Below are 17,362 nucleotides of genomic sequence, written 5' to 3'. Positions count from 1 at the left end.
TTGCTTACTTACTCTTACCTATCCTGAATATCCCATGTAACTTTTAAGATCGCTTATACCCTAGAACCATTTTCAGAGTTGTTTCCCAGAACTCATCCTGGATAATATTAGGAAATACAGTTTTGTTTTGACTTTAGGCCCTCTGCTTCCTCACATTTCATTTCTCAGCCATTTATTAAGCAGCTGCTATGTGCTATGCCCGGAAGTTTCAAAGTAAAGAGGAGCCTCAGGTTCCTGCCTTCACAAGTATTCCATATCCTGGTCACTGTCTTTGGGATCCCTTTTCTTCTCCTTTTGTTCATTGTGGCTTTTAGGCTCAGACTCTCCTCTCCAGTTGGAAGTCTAAAGCAAGGATCTAATAAACTTTCCTCTGAAGGTTAAACTACTCAGCTTGCTTCTTTTTCTGGGAGCATTATACCTTATCTGATAATAAAGCTTTAATCTCATGTCATCTGTAGTGATCCCTGTAATAGCTACAAGGAAGAGCTTCTTTCCTGATTTCTATGAGATATCCGACCACCTTCCTAGCTCACTGTCAAGAAAGGCCAGGAGGTTTTCTCATCACAGACCAGTGGAAGAGAGTATCTACTGTAATAATGAGAACACCCATGTGATCTAAAAATAAATAATTGAATGTGCCATGTCTTTTCCTATATTATTTCATTTAAATATTTGAGAAGTCCTATAAGACACAGATACATATGACTGCATATATTTTATAGAGGAGAAAATGAAAATGGAGGTTCAAAGAGGATCAAAGACAAATCTAGGAGTCGATGGTCTTGAAAGAAGAGGTTCTATGGAAGCATACATTATAAATATGCTTTCAGGAGCTACATAGAAAAACTACACGTTGGGAATATCTAGTCAGTTTAGTAGAAACACTGTTTGAAAGGCATATTTAATTTTACAACGTTGTATCTCTAAATTGGAGCAGCTTCTGGCTAAACAGAGATTCTAAAATCCTGTCCTAAATCACATTTTTCTGACTAATGCAATACAAGGTTGGTTTAATTTCACTTCTGAAAGTAGAAATAGTCAGATACACATCAGATCAGATTAATTTAGTTTATTAGATAGTTGCCTCAACGGGCTATTCTTTATATTTTTGTAATTCAAGTGCCTGGACAGAATATTATCATGATTGCATAATGCCAGACTCTTTTGTAGAATAAATTTAATTATAGAATGCCAGAATTGAGAATTTAAAAAGGATATAAAATAAGATCTGGGTGAAGACCTTGAAGGATTGGATAACTATTAGATTAGAGACACCTGTTTCAAATACTAGACTCTAGTTTTGTTTTAACATCTTAAACTTGTATTACATCATGGTCATCTGGCAGACTCACATCATGAGGAGTGAAAAAAATAAGTAGGCTGTCTGTATATACAGCCAAATTCTTTCTGATTAGAACATATTTGCTTTTTAGTCAAATGTTTGTATAGACATGCTTCTCTTCTTTTTATGTGAGAAGACATGGACAATATAAATTCATCTCAGAGAGCAAAGACCAGGTGACTTATTCTAATACATTTACCATGTCTTCCCCCTTGGAAGGCATCTACATCATTTAAAAGGAAATAGAGGGCGAGTAATATTCCCTCTAAAATTCATACCTGGGGTTCTGATTCTAAGTTGATTTTGAAAGGATGACCCTTCCCATCTTCGGATACCTGTGGTGACCACAAGCGAGTTTCTGCCCTGTAAACAAAATGAAAGTTTGTGAACGCCACATCCGGTAGTGCTTTAAGTTTTAGTAAACGTTAATTTCCTATAATGTTTGTGAAAATACTATGAATCCTTGATCATTTAAGCACAAGCAATGCTTCCCACTCATTATTCAATATGCTGCAGTCTGGCTAGTCTTTATCTGAATTGATTAAAATAGCCTGAAGGATGTCTGTAGACTGAATGGTGTGTCCTGTTCAAATTCATGCTGAAACTCTAATCCACAGTGTTATGGCATTTGTAGGTGGGGGTCTTTGGAAGATTATTAGGATTATGTGAGGTCATAAGTTCCTCTATATGGAATTAACACCCTTATATAGTGAGAAAGAAGCATTCTCGCTCACTTACTGACAGCATGTACCAAGGAAGGCTATGTGAAGACACAATCAGGAATTGGGCCCTGACGTTAAAAGATACACTGATCTCAAACTTCTAGTTTTCCTAACTATGAGAAGTAAATGTTTTGTTGTTTAAGTCACCCAACTTATGGCATTTTGGTTATGACAGTCTGAACTGACCAAGGCAGTTGTATAATACAGATTCTAGAGAAGGCAGATCTCCAGTGCATGTAGGAGACGGTAAAGGAGAGGGTGTCCTGGAGTTCTGGCTATATACGCTAGCAAGCAATGACAAGGGAAACTCCCAAGCTCTCCACTTTCTGCCTATCCTTCCTAGGCCACCAGAGAATGCTTTGCCAGGTGGATCTTGTTTTGGCACCAAGAAATTATGCTTTGCTCAAATGTTCTCATTTGTTGACTTAGGAATGTGTGGCTTCTAAGGGACTGTGTGCTTATTGGGAACATGGGTTACACACAGGTAAGGAAAGAGTCACACTTACCCTCATGAAATGGCAAACAGACTGATTGTGCTTCAGGTGCTCACAGCAGTGGAAATTGTGAATACCATAGCAACAGGGTTTATACACTAACAAGCACTATAACAAAGAATTATTTTTTCCCAGTTCAGTTTCAGATAAAGGCTCTACTGGCAAAACAAAAATTCTAGTTCAGTTTTTCAGATCTTCTTTTTCTCCTTTCTTTTCCTTTTTTTTTTTTTTTCATTTTGGTAAAAAATGTCTCATTTAGCATATGCATGTGCACATGGGCTTTCACACCTTGAGATTCTTTGGGGCTTAATTCCACACAAAGCAGGAAAGGGCATATAGATTAGCAACAGCCAGCTTTTAATTTGACCACATTTTGGTAAAGCTAGAGATTGTGTTTAGAAGAATCCCTAAAAATTCCAGTTCACTCTCTACCACATTTAAAACAGCAGTAGAACTGGCATTGCTGTGCAATGTTTATGTGGCCAATACTTTTATTGGTACAGGAGAAACATTCTTTTAACCTCTTTCAATATTCTTGACATTCCAGAGAATTTCTTTTAGAAATGCTTTGTTAGCAATCACTTGATTAACTTATATGAAGAACAGATCTAAGTGGCTAGTTTAAAAAAACAAAGTCAGAATTTTAGGCCCTTTGATACTTCTCACTGGCAGGACAGAATCATTGACAGTTCAGGTTCTCTTGCTAAACAGATAAAAATCTAACACGATTAATTATGAAGCACCTGTCAATTTTGAGACACAGTTGGTGTGCTGCTGCTTTAATCCTGTCCTGTGCATCCGCATGAGTCATGGACTCTGTACCAAAGCCATCAATAGCCAAGATGACATCTCCAGGACACAGGTTGGCAGCTGCTGCCTTGCTCCCTGGAGTAATCTGAAAGAAACGATGGCACCATTTAAAAGTCAACATTGTGCAATCTTTCAAGTTTTGTGCTTTTACATTTGTAGTTCTGCTTGGGAACATTATAAATGTTTCATTGGGCACAAATCTTAAACCTAATTTAAAATAACTCCTTAATCAGTTGTGGTGCCTCTATTTTTCCAGCATGTTAAACAGTTCTTACTAATGTCATTAGTAAGAACTAATGTTAAACAGTTCTTACTAATGATAAACAGTTCTTACTAATGTCATTAGTAAGAACTAATGTTAAACAGTTCTTACTAATGATAAACAGTTCTTACTAATGTCATTAGTAAGAATCTTACTAATGACAGTTTTGCCTCTCACAAGATCTCTGATTCTTCCCCCTCCTCCACCACTAGTGTTTTCAAGATATAATTGAAACACATTAAAAGAAAATCTTATGGGAAGGTGCTTACTTTGCTATGTTTTCAGCCCAGGCTCAAGTTCCCTGGCACACCACATGGAGTACTACAGCACTTGGGGATACTGCACTGCTGTAGTGTATCTTCCCCTCCAACCCCCTTTGATCTGAAAAAGTTAGCTTGGAGTAGTGAAGCCTTGGCTATGACAAAATATCAAATAGTTGCATTTGAATATTATCTTTACTTTAAGTAAAATAATTAAAACCAAGTTTTTTTTTTTTTTTGTCTCCCCAAACTCTCAATTTAGGGATAGAATCTGATCACATTTAATCAAGTTCTTATGCTTGAATTGGACATGTTTTAGTGCTCCTATAAATAGTGATTTTTGTGTTTTACATGAGTGGGAACCTAGAAAGTAAAAGCTGGAAAGAGACTCATTGTTGTGTTAAGAGAAAGATACCATGTGAAAAGAAAATTATAACTTCTCTTGACTCTTTAAAGAGTTCAAGTAATAGCAACCCACCCATCTGGAATCTAAGTAAAGATAATGTCTAAGCTTGGGCTCATATTTGTATCAGAGCACTGAAGAATATATGGCCAACATGCTTGCTGTTAAGAATTCAGCTTAATTTCTTATTAGACAAATTATTAAAGCCATTTGTGAGTTAATGTTAAGAGTCTGGAAGCCCTAAAAAGAAAAGTCACATTTAAGAATAGTCTCTTGAATGGGGAATAGAAAGAACAAATAAAAAAACAACCAGCAAGATGCTATTTTTTTTTTTTCTCCAGAGTATTACACAGTTTTGGCTTCTGGTGGTGTTGAGAATTGATTTTGGGACCTTTGGTGCCTCAGGCATGAAAAGCTTTTTGCATAACCATTGTGCTGTCTCCCCAGCCCCAAATACTAGATTTTAATAAAACCTTATCAGAAATTACATTAAGTGTAAATGGTCTAAACGTATCACATGGGTTTTAGCAGCAACAGTCAAATTAGGTGGAAAAACAAAAACAAACAAACAAGCAAAAAAACCCAAGAGCCCAGTTTTTTTTTTGTTTGTTTGTTTAGGAGAGAAGGAGATAATATGGGAAAACATGGCTGCTTAGCAAATTGCAAAATTGAAATTACTATGATGAATACTTGGTTAAAGACAAAGGCATTTGGTTGCTAAAATTTTCTTGGCAAATGCTCACCTTACATTACCCTGCCTTCTTTGACATCTCTCACATTATTCCCTTAAAACATTGCAAAATAGCTTTCCTGATTTCCTTTCAGTTCCTTAAATCAGCCAAGTTTATAGTCACTTTGGGCTTTAAACACATTGTAACTTTTCTTTGAAATTCTTCCCTTGCTCTTCATCTGTTTAGGTCTAGGTTTAGATGTCATGTTTTCAGAAAAACTTCCCCAAACATCTGATTTCACATCTTCAGTCCTTCCTTCATAACTCTCCATCTTTAGATCCTGCTCATTTCCTTATGAATTTTTTGTACTTTCATATTATTAAGTTTTATGTCATTTACTTGTGGATTATTAGTCTTCCTAACTAGGCTGGAAGCACTTGAGGACATGAATAACATTATGTAAATTTCTGTTGTTTCACAGTGCTTACGCCTGTATTTGGAAATAATGAACGTTTAATTAGAACTGAATGAAAGAACATTTTTTAAGTCAGTTTAAAAAACAAAAGGGCTTGTCCCTACATAGCTAAAGATTATGGTTATTAATGTCAATCTATCATTATTATGTTTCCAAGTTTCCACTATTTACTTTAATTTTATGTTGTCCTCACCTGAGTTTCATCTCTCTCTGAGCCACATTTTTTTTTACATGAAAGCAGAAGGGGGGAGAGAGAAAGAGAGAGAGAGAGAGAGAGAGACCCCATAGTGCCAAAACTTTCTCCAAAATAGTGGAGGTTGTACTTGAACCTGGGTTGTGCATGTAACAAACCAGATGGACTATTCAGGTAAACTATCGTGCAAGTCCAATTCCTCTCTATTTAGAACAGGATAATCCAAAGAATTTGACTAAAATCTCAAACTGCTTTAGGAATAAACCAGATTGTTCCTAATGTTTCACTTGAAGTTTAGCTATTAATTCATTTGTTCTCATTTTACTTATCCTAACTCATTTAAATTTGTGGCTCCCAGAGGAATGAAGACTTCAGCTGACTGGATAAACCTGCTAAAAATAATGAATTCACTTGTCTTGTATCTTTAGTCTCATCGCTAAAAAGTTTGTTGCATTTGATTCCATTGTTGGATCATGGGAACTTTCCACTAAGAACAATAAATAGGGGCCGAGTGAAGACAGTGGGGATTATTACATCTCAGTCCTTGGGAGATATTTCATGGCTATTTGCTATTTAGAAATTCCCCTAGTTTCAGAACTGTTAAAAAAGAAAATTTTCCATCCCATATAAGATAATTGAGGATGAAAATTATCATAGACCTAGAATTTTCTATATCTGTAGTTTGTTAAATCAGTATTACTTTTTAAAAAACTTGTAAGACTAAAATGCTTTTCTTTGACTTTAAACATGAGGAATCAGAGTTCAATGTGTTTTATACTCTTTCTTAAAAAAAATTATTTAAGCCTCATATACTTAAATACGTTTAAGTTACAGAGTACTTAGGGCACCAAAATAAATACCCAGGGTTGAGGGTAAGGGGGGATGTTAGGCTTCATGGGGCGGGGGGAGGGGAGAATGGGATGGGACACAGTATTTTGGTGCTGAGAATGGTGTTTATGTACACTCCTATTAATTTGTAGTCATATAAATCACTATTTAAGTAATATGAGAGGGGAAAAATTGATTGAATGTCTTAAACTTTTTAATGCACAGACCATAGGCTGAGTCTTTGATATGTTGACTCTCTTAAAAGCTTAGACCAGGGAGAACAGAAGCAACCAGTGGCACAGCTATCTACTAATAATGTCAAAGGATATAAATTATGGTGATGTTGTATATGATACAGCAAATCCTAACAAAGGGATTTTTCGAAGTTAAGCCAATTGCCAAATAATGTGATTATAGCAATAACTATCTATTGCCTTCTTAAACCCTAAGAAAGCAGGAACCGCCCACTTCCTCTATAGAGCCTATATTTCCCCAGTCCTGGAACCTCTAGAGTGGGGCTCACTTTCCTGCATGCTTCTTTCAAGTCATACCAAATGATATTGCATCTGCTGATCCCAACCTAATCAACGCAACGAGTACCACCTCAGCATGCTTCACTTCAGACAGTGTCCAGAGAGATGTCAGGCATGGAATGTCAACCCTTCACCCTCATTACTCAGGTGAGACCTTCCCTTTCTAGTATTCTCTAATTCCGTTCCAGGTGGTTCACTTCCTAACAAAGGCCCAAAACCTAGATGTAGACCAGGTCCCATGAGATAGGGCATATGTACACATGTATTCATAAATTAGGGCAAAATATATACCTGAAAGCAAAAGCACACAATAGTCTGCTGTGAGTCAGTATCAAGTTCATAATGAAATAGTGTCTACTTAGACTTAGATACCCTCCTCACCTACTTCCTATTACAGTTCTCTCACTCAGTCCAAAGCTAACCTTATCAAAGCAAGGACTGCAAAAGCTAAATAAGGGCAAGAGACTAGTATACTTTAATGATGATTCTTTAGTCACTATCAGGCCACCCCATCAGCTGGGGCCCTAGTCAGGGAGTCCTGAGATTTCCAAACAGACATGATGGGCCTAGACCTTGAATAAATCCCTCTCTCCATTGTTATTGGTCATTTCTATCAGTAACAACACAATATACCTCTTTGTGGGCCCCCATAGGACCTTGCCCTCAGCTTGGATCAACAACAGTAGAGAATGTTCCATCCTCTGAAGGGAGGCTGGACAACATACTCTATGCTACACCTGAGGAAGATGGGTCCTGATATTGGGGCAGCTTGGAACGTTCCTACTCATGACCATAGAATGTGAGCTCGGATCTACAGGGATGCAGAGGTCACATAGGCTCCTAAGCTGAATATGGGTCCCAGATGACATCAAATCAATGGTATTTATAGTCAACAATATTTATACCTCTGTCCTATATTAGGGAGCTATTCTCTTCCCTGATCCAGCTTTCTGGTCCTTTTCCTAGCCATGACATTATCTTCCCAGACAATAACTCGGATCTACTGGCATATCAGATTTCAGGCTCAGGAAAAACAAGACAAAACAAAACAAAACAACACTAGTATAGCCACAGGCCCTTTGGAATATAACTAAAATATGCCTACTAGCTATCTACAAAATGGAGACCCTCCCAGCTCTTCATCTGCATTATTCTAGCCTTTAGGTTCATGACTAGTTAATAATTTGTTTGGCTTTATATGTTAACTGTCTTTTCAGCCACCAGATGCCAGATGCTAGCATGATGCCAACCAGACTTCTCTGGACAGACAACCCCACCAATGTGTCCTGGAACTCTGATTCCCCAGAACCCCGCCCCACTAGGGAAAGAGAGAGACAGGCTGGGATTATGGATTGACCTGTCGATGCCCATGTTCAGCTGGGAAGCAATTACAGAAGCCAGACCTTCAACCTTCTGTATCCCACAATGACCTTGGGTCCATACTCCCAAAGGGTTAAAGAATAGGAAAGTTATCGAGGGAGGGGATGGGATACGGAGATCTGGTTGTGGGAACTGTGTGGAGTTGTATGCCTATTATCCCATGGTTTTGTCAGTGTTTCCTTTTTTAAATAAAATAAAATAAAAAGTTATAGAGTAATCAGTTTTGATTTAGATAAACTTAACAATTTATTTTTATTTAAGTTTTTTACTGGTGATTTAATAATGCCATACTAAATTATAAGATAACAGGGGTACAATTCCACACTGTTCCACCACCAGAGTTCTGTGTCCCCATTTCCTCCATTAGAAACTGCAGCAGTTAGCCCAAGGTCACAGATATGGGTTGACTATTATTTTTTGTAACTCTCTCTCTCTCTCTTCATATATATATATATATATCCCACATTTTCTATGGTCTGGCCCTCTCTTCCTCTCTAAGTCACACCTACCACCTATTACTACTTCCAATTGTCCTTCCTTTTTCCTTTTTCTCTCTCTGGATACTGATGGAATTGGGGTTCAGAGCCCTCTAGTCATCTTCCACTAACATTTCTCCTCTTCTGGGAGTATGAACCAAATTCTTTTTGAGATGCAGAAGCTGGGAGTTCTGGCTTCTGTTAATTGCTTCTCTTTGGAACATGGGCATTGGCAGGTTGATCCATAACAAGCCAGTTTTTAAAAAAAAAATTATTAGTAAAATCAAAATATTGACAAGACTGCAGAATAAGAGGGGTACAATTCCACATAATTTCCACCTTCAAAACTCCATATCCACTCCCCTCCTTGATAGCTTCCCTATTCTTTATCCCTTTGGGAGTATGGACTCAGGGTCATTATGGGGTGCAGAAAGTGGAAGGTCTAGCTTCTGTAACTGCTTCCCCGCTGAACATGGGCAGTCGATCCTTATTGCTGGCCTTTCTCTTTCCCTAGTGGGGTAGGGATCTGGGTGGGGTCATGTACATGGTGGGGTCATGTACCTAGGGAATTCTGGTCAGCATAATGGAATCATTTGGAACCTGGTGGCTGAAAAAAAAGTTAAGATATAAAACAGAACAAATTGTTGATTAATCATGAACCTAACAGCTAAAATATTGCAGATCAAGATTGGGGTCTCTTTTTTGGAAAAAGCTAGTAGGTCTGTTTTAGGTATATTCCAGAGGCCCTATGACCTTACTAGTTTTTGCCTGAGCCTGACATCTAATTTGTAGGTGGACCCAGGTTATTGTCTGGGGACAATGGTGTCATAGTTGGAAAAAAAGGACTAGAAAGCTGGATCAGGGAAGAGAGTAGCTACCAAATATGGGGAAAGTATATAAATATTGTTAACTGTAAACCCCATCGATTTGATCTGGGGCCCATATTCAGCACAGGAGCCTATGTACCCTCTGCATCCCTGTAGGTCTGAGCTGGCATTCTGTGGTCACAGATAGGAACATACCAGGCTGCACTAATTTCAGGACCCAACCCAGCCTGTTTCTATCTTCCCCTAGTGGGGTAGGGCTCTAGAGAGGTGAAGTTCTGGGACACATTGGTGAAAAGCTTACGTTTGTTAAAGCTATGGTTAGGGTGAGTAGAAAGTAAAGCTGTCTGTATATGACTATGTGATTTAAAAAAAAATTATTAGTGATTTAATATTTATTTACTAAAGTATAAGATAACAGGGGTATAATTCCACACCTTTTCCACCATCAGAGTTCTTTATCCCTATTCCCTCCATTGGAACCTGCATTAATTCTCCCAAGGTCACAGATATGGCTTGACTGTTATTTCTATAACTATCTACCTATATTTATATGTACTTGCCCATTTTTTCCTATGGTCCTGCTTTCTCTTCCTTTCTAAGTCACACCTACTACTTCTGAGTGTCTTTCCTTTTTTTTTTTTTTTTTTTTTTTTCAGAGCCCTCTGGTCATCTTTCTCTAAGATTTACCTCTCTGAGAGAGTATGGACCCAAATTCTCTTTGGGGTGAAGAAGGTGGAATGTCTGGCTTCTGTAATTGCTTCTCTGCTGGACATGGGTATTTTCAGGTATATCCACACTCCAGCCTGTTTTTATTTTTCTTTAGTGGGGTAGAGCTCTGGGGAGGTGAGGTTCAGGGACACATTGGTAAGGTCATCTGTTCAGGGAGTTTGGGATATTGTTATAGTACCTGAAACTTGGTGGCTGTGGCTTAGTGAGTTTCTGGAGAGATCTTGGTTGTATTTTGTTGAGTTTTCAGGTGACTTTTCATTGTTTTGTTCTAGTTTATCAGGAGTACAATCTTAAAAGGATCCTACTCCATAGTCTTCCTCTGTAAGTCTGTCCTTTTAACCAGACATCTGATGTGCTAAACTTAAATAGTAAATATTATTAAACTTTATTAATGGCATTAATAAAATGTTAATAATACCATCTTAAATTTATCCAAACTACCACATTAGCAAAACTTATATCTTTGATCATTGCAACAACTCTGTAACAGAGCAGACAAAGAAAATTGCTTTTACTTTTCAGGAGTGCCTAAGAAAATTGTGACTTCTTACTAAGTTGGGAGCATCTGTATAGACATGTCAACAGCTATTTCAAATATTACATATCAAAGGTTGCTGATGATAATAGAATCCACCTTGTTCTCACCCTGATAGTTGGTATCCTACCAACATGGGAGATGATAAAAAGGAAAAGAGATGTTGAGAGGGGTGAGAGAGAAGGAGGAAACATGTTTATTTCATTTTTTTCCTAGTTCTCAAATTTAGCTGGTCTAGTGCTCAGAAAATGATGACTAAATTGGCCTAGCTTTAGTGCATTATAGTATTTTCCAATATGCTTTGTATAAATAACTTACTCTAGTACATTATTATATTGCTCTATGCTATTGATCACCATTTATTATTATCACATTTTCCCAAGTTAGCAGAAGAGAGAGATAAAGTGAGGCAGAGTTTTTAGATAGATTATCTGATTCATTAGGGTCTCAAATATCAAGAGCTTTAACAGAATAACTGGAAATAGTACTATGGCCTGCTAGCAATTATTTAGTACCATATTTTCAAACTTGTCTGATTAAAAGAATCAACTAGAGACATTGCTGGGCATAATTTTTCTGTATAAGTACCGCGCGCTAACCGATTGTACCACTGGAGCTCCTAGGGCATAATTCTAGAAGTCTGGAAGCACGAACCAGAAACTGTAGAAGAGAATCTAGGAATTTGTACTTAACAGGTGTCTCAGATGATTTCCATCATTAACATAAACATATAACTAGCATCTGTTTTGAAAAAAATAATTCAAAGAACATTGTGGGAGACATAACAGAACTCAAAGACATGATCCTGATGGGATTGTTAAGAATGGAAAAAACCAAACCTGATGTTCATAACTATGAGAAACTTGGTTAGGGCCACACACCAAGTAAAAAATTAGAATTCCCTTAGTAGTCTGTCTAGCTCTATAGCTCAAGTTCTTCCATTATCTAACAGTGCCACCCCTGCAGGTAGTATCTGTCTTGAAGTGCTCCTACTTCTTTGGCTATACCTTTTTTTTTCTCTTTCTTTTTTTCATGTAGTGCTGGAGACGTTGCATTTTGGTATTCATGTAAGTGCCCCTTCTCTAGTGTTGACTCATGGGCTCTTGGGGGTGGGCAGAAACTCATAGAGTTATAATTGTGTTCTTCTGCTATACTTTCTACATTCTGTTTTTAACAAATACTTGTGGAATGCATGAATCTTATGTATGCGTGAACTAGCACTTCCATGCATATGTGTCTTTGTTAGAAACAAATTAAATAGATTTTTACTTATATCGACCTTCATACTATACTTTTTTTTTTAGCTTGACGAAGGGTTACATTCAACTTTAAATATATCTTTCTGCAAATTCAGAGTTCAAGTTTATATTAAAGTAATATATTTTTCTGTGTTAAAACTCACAGTCCTTAAGAATATGCTAACATTATCTATATTGGCACCTACCATGCTAGTTACAGTGGTCTTGATCTTGGATATACTTTGAATGGTATATACTTTGAATGGAAGGAGAGGAGAGGGAAGGGGAGAAAAAGGAACTGAGAAAGGACACACTGGTGTCAGATGTACACAATAATTTTACATTATGCCCCACAGAAGAAGCTTCACATTGTTCCAAATTGGACCATTTATGAAAATAAACTATTACTTGAGAGTAGTAGTAAATCCACCTCTGGGTAGCCCAAAAAATAAAGAGATTCCTTGGATATTCCTTGCAGAAAAGGAAAAAGTGTTCATTGGAAGATGTGAACATCAACCTTATTTTGTGAAATGCTTGGACCCTTTATGTATTTGAAATAACAGCCTCTCCCTTAAACTGAGTATCTACAATTTAAATTCATATTACACAAAGTATAGTACAACTATTGTCTAGAAACTAGTTCCCTACAGATTTAGCTATCTCAAATGACTCTCATGATTGAAAGATTCACCAGGATAATTAACTGGGTTGTAAAAAATGATGGGGTGGGAACCTTTTGTTCTAATTTAGGGAATTAGAATTTCAATTGATGGAGAGTTAAATTTGTCAAAACCTCTCTCAGCTAGAAAGAACACTCCCAGTAGCCCCAACACTTCATCTGCACTATTCCACCCCTTAGGTCCATGATTGTTCAAACAATTTGTTTGTATGTTAACTCTCTTTTCAGCCACCAGGTTCCAGATGCCAGCATGATGCCGACCAGACTTCCCTGGACTGACAACCCCACCAATGTGTCCTGGAGCCCCACTTCCCCAGAGACCCATACTACTAGGGAAAGAGAGAGGCAGACTGGGAGTATGGATCGACCAGTCAACGCCCATGTTCAGTGGGGAAGCAATTACAGAAGCCAGACCTTCCATCTTCTGCAACCCACAACGACCCTGGGTCCATACTCCCAGAGGGATAGAAAAGGGGAAAGCTATCAGGTGAGGGGATGGGAGATGGAGATCGGGCAGTGGGAATTGTGTGGAGTTATACCCTTCCTACCCTATGGTTTTGTTAATGTCTCCTTTCTTAAATAAATAATAAAAAAAAGAACACTCCCTAGGAACCCTGCTGCCATCTGCATTTGTGGTTATGAAGCAGGGAAGGAAGGGTATAGCTTGTCAGATGGATTTTATGGACTCTTAGAATCTTGTCTATTGGACTCTTTGTGATATTAAGTGTAGTCATGGGCATTTCAATTCTTTGCTAATTTATGAATTTATACATAATCAGTTTATACATAAGCATAACAAATCAGTTAACAATAAATAATGCTCATTTCTTTTTCTGGTAGGGAATTTTTGGAGGACATAAATCTCTTCTGGGTGAAAAACATGAATGTTCTGCTGATGAACACACATTTTATTCTCTATTAACTGTAATGCTGCTGTAGGACCTTTAATAATGGGAAGATAGAAGCCACCTTGCATTTGCACGAGATGGCTGGTAAGAACAGGCTGATTGAAGTGGAGAGGGGGTACAAACAGCTGGGGGTGAAGAACAAAGGACAGTGGTTGACCAAAATATCTATTTGAACATGTCTGTACAGTGAGCAGAAAATGTCAGATGTGTAGGCTTCAAATTCAGGTTTTGGAATCATTTTGTGACATTTGTGATCATCTGCAGTTTATGGGGTCTTTAGACACTTGACTTTTCTTCATCTGCAGAAGGGGTTATTACTATCTTTATTTGATAGAGACAGATGGAAATTGAGAGGCGAGATAGAGAGGGAGAGAGTCAGAGAGTTACTTGCGTACTGCTTCACCACTTGTGACACATTCCCCCTGCAGGTGGGGGCCAGGGGCTTGAACCCAGGTCCTTGTGCATTGTAACATGTGCACTCAGCCAGGTGTGCCACCACCTGGCCCTGAACATTTATTTTTTAACTATAGTATTGATCAACTTTGGCTAATGGTGATGTGGGGGATTGAACCTAGGACCACAGAGCCTCAGGCATGAGAGTCTATTTGCTTAACCATTATGCTAACTACCCCCACCCCTCCAGAAGGAGATATTACTACTACTTTTAGAAGATTATTGTGAGAAAGAAGAGAATTTATATAAAGGGCTTAGAAGATTGCATAGCAAGCAAATGATTATACATCACAGCCTTCTTCACTAATTGCAAACAGAACAAAAATATACGAGCAATAGAATAACTCTTAATTACATTACTGACATTCTCATTTTGTATCTTTTAGTATCTTTCCAAATAATATTTAGCATTCTTTTACTTACAGTGGAAATCTTTTCAGTTAGGTGTTCACTAAGGCAAAAATGTTCAAGTGAATATGCTTTCGTTTATTCAACAAGAATTTAGTGACTGTGCATAGTTTTGGGACAGTTGGGATACAAAACAATATAGTTTTACCTGCTTACTTTGAGTGAAATTAGTCTATGAGAAAAGGAATGTTAAATGAAATAATCACATATACCCTGCACCATAATCAAACCAAGTGCAACAGACTGGTACAAACTCACTGAGTGAAAACTTAAACAAGAATTGTCCTCCCAAATAATAGTTATTGTGTGAAATACATTTACTCATAACTCTCACAGGTCAACTTAAAAAATGTAAGCATATACTGCTTTAAAAAACACTCTCTATAGTGGCAGCAACTCAGCATTTCAAAGATAACATTAACTACCTTGGCCTGAAAAATAGAACAAGATTTTTAGAAATCACTTAGAGGACTTTGTGACAAATTTATTTCTGTAGGGTTTAATATGAATATAAATTATTGTTAGGATTTAAAAGTTTCTATTTTTAATTATAAACAAATCAAAATTATCCTTCAGAAACTTTAAAAATATTTCTTAGTGGAGATAATGGAAACTGTTTTCTTTGGTAAATCCATAAAAGGCATTGCTTGGTGCAGATCACTGAACCTTGTTCTGCTTAATTTACTTAGGAACATTTTTGGGGTATGTTAAGTTTTTATGTTTCGTATAAAATCACATGTCAGATGTGTTTATATGTTTGTGAGAAATGTAAAACAAAGCTTGAAATGTTCCATAGCATGTATTTGTATGATACATATTTTGAGACATTTTTTAAAAAGGCATCAGTCCCCACCTTTCATACACACATATAAGTAGAACAGAATTTAAAAGATATTTCCTTGCTCAAAACTTTATCTGAATAAATCAAATTATAAAGTATATATTTATAAGATATAGCATAGTGAGGCAGAAAAGAAAGTAAAGCATCCTAAAAGAATATTATTCTGAAAATTAAAGTATAATAGATACAGAAAGTTTGTACTTTAAGTTTAATATGCTTTGCAAGTGATGGTTGAAATAACAATTTTATGTTTAAGTACTCTGTTAGGAAAGAAGTCAATTAGGCTAACTAGAAATTCTGAAGTCTCCTTTTTTCCTTTTTTTTTTTTCCCACTAACTGGATGAAACTTCAGAGTTTATTTTTGCTTTTAAAGTACTATTTTCAAGTATTTGATTGCATAGGGACTTTCCAGCAGGTAAATTAAATTGTTATCTTTGTAGTTTGAGTGTAGGTAATTTTTTCTAAGCCAAGTTCCCAGCTTTGGAACATATTTTCTCAAAATGCCTGGAAACCTATTAATACACATTAGTAATATTTTCCTTTTCTGGGCTGATATGAACAGTTCCAAGTAGGCGGACCCAGCCCCTGCCCTATGAACAGCACCCTGCTGAAAGTTTTCATTCTGACAAAATAAGTAAATGAATAAATAAAATAAAAGAGGGGGGGGAGAGAAGGAAAAAAAAGGCTCTAGATGCTTGTCTAGCATCAAGAACAACTAACTACTGAAGGTACATTCATCCTGTCTGCTTCACACTACCTCCTTATGGAAAGTAAACTGCGAGTGAAGGGCAAAGTTACCCAGCCCTTTCAAGCTACTCTTTTCTGAACCTCAGGAGGTAACCTGTTCTGGAAAAATTGTTGGGGGACCAGGAGGGTGCAGCTACAGAACACTGGAGTTGATTTTGGTAATTCTCTAATTGCATCATTGCATCTTCAAATCTTAGTTGGCCAAGTTGCTGTGACTCCTGGAGCTGTGAACCCATAGTCAAGGAAGGATCCACCCAGCGCACCTCTGCTCAGTGGCCACTCTGCTCCCGCGGGAATGACTTGCCCGAGTCCCAGATTATTATTACTATTATTATTTTTAATTTTTATTTGTAAAAAAGAAACACTGACCAAAACCAGAGGATAAGAGGGGTACAGCTCCACACAATTCCCACCACCAGAACTCCGTATCCCATTCCCTCCCCTGATAGCTTTCCTATTCCTTATTCCTCTGGGAGTACGGACCCAGACTCTTAGCAAAAGAACTGCAATCACATACCCTGGTGATGATCAAAGGTTGGTTGAAATCTATGCCCCCAGACAGCCTGAAGCCCCAGGGCGCAGGGCCCGGGAGCACCACGTTCTGGGGCATGCTGCCTCCTGGAGCCGCTTTCTTGGAGCGGGGGTTCCTTGTCTCTCAAGGACCGGGGAGCAACCAGAAGCGATCCTGCTCAAGAGGGTTAGTAGCCCACTGCTCTTACCGGTCAGTGTCCCTTCCCGCACCGAGACCCGCAAGCTTTATCCCTGCTCCTGAGTGACGTCACTGGCCTGCCTTTGTCCCCGCCCCTCCCACCAAGGAGAGCTCCAACTTTGGAAGAAAAGAGCCCTGCCAGACTCGCTGGAGTTCACAGAGGCACTCAGACTGGGTGCAGACTCCAGACCTGGCAGGCAGGCAAGCCTGGGAGCTTTGGGTTACACTCCCTCCACTTCCTTAAAGTGACACCTGTCCTCCTCTTGTTTATCTTGTACGTGGAGCTCAGCAGTTGCCTTTCTTTCGACGTTGAAACAACAGTGAAAACACAGCTTTTCACTACTGCTTCTAGTTAGAACAAGGCACGAGCAGCATCAATAATGTTTGTGATTTGCAACTTTGAGCTGATATTTACTTATAAGATACGTAACCTCAGTTA

At 38.0% G+C, this 17,362-nt stretch overlaps 1 protein-coding gene across 3 annotated transcripts in view; it reads right to left on the bottom strand.

Annotated features, from left to right (window-relative positions):
• PDLIM3 (PDZ and LIM domain 3) overlaps positions 1 to 16,958 on the bottom strand; it is a 37,008-nt gene extending 20,050 nt beyond the window's left edge. The window contains exons 1-3 of one of the 3 annotated variants that reach the window (XM_007517669.3): positions 16,732 to 16,958; positions 3,302 to 3,453; positions 1,621 to 1,705 (exon numbers count right to left, since the gene is read on the bottom strand). In XM_007517669.3, coding sequence (XP_007517731.1) covers positions 1,621 to 1,705; positions 3,302 to 3,453; positions 16,732 to 16,824 — 330 coding nt within the window. In that variant the 5' untranslated portion in view covers positions 16,825 to 16,958. The remainder of the gene's footprint in view (positions 1 to 1,620; positions 1,706 to 3,301; positions 3,454 to 16,731) is intronic. The other 2 variants (XM_007517670.3, XM_007517668.3) reach the window with 2 other exon arrangements.
• Positions 16,959 to 17,362: the final 404 nt, after the last annotated feature.

This window comes from Erinaceus europaeus, chromosome 2 (assembly GCF_950295315.1).
Source record: "Erinaceus europaeus chromosome 2, mEriEur2.1, whole genome shotgun sequence".
Classification (NCBI taxonomy): Eukaryota; Metazoa; Chordata; class Mammalia; order Eulipotyphla; family Erinaceidae; genus Erinaceus; species Erinaceus europaeus.
This window is presented reverse-complemented; position numbering and strand designations above follow the sequence as displayed.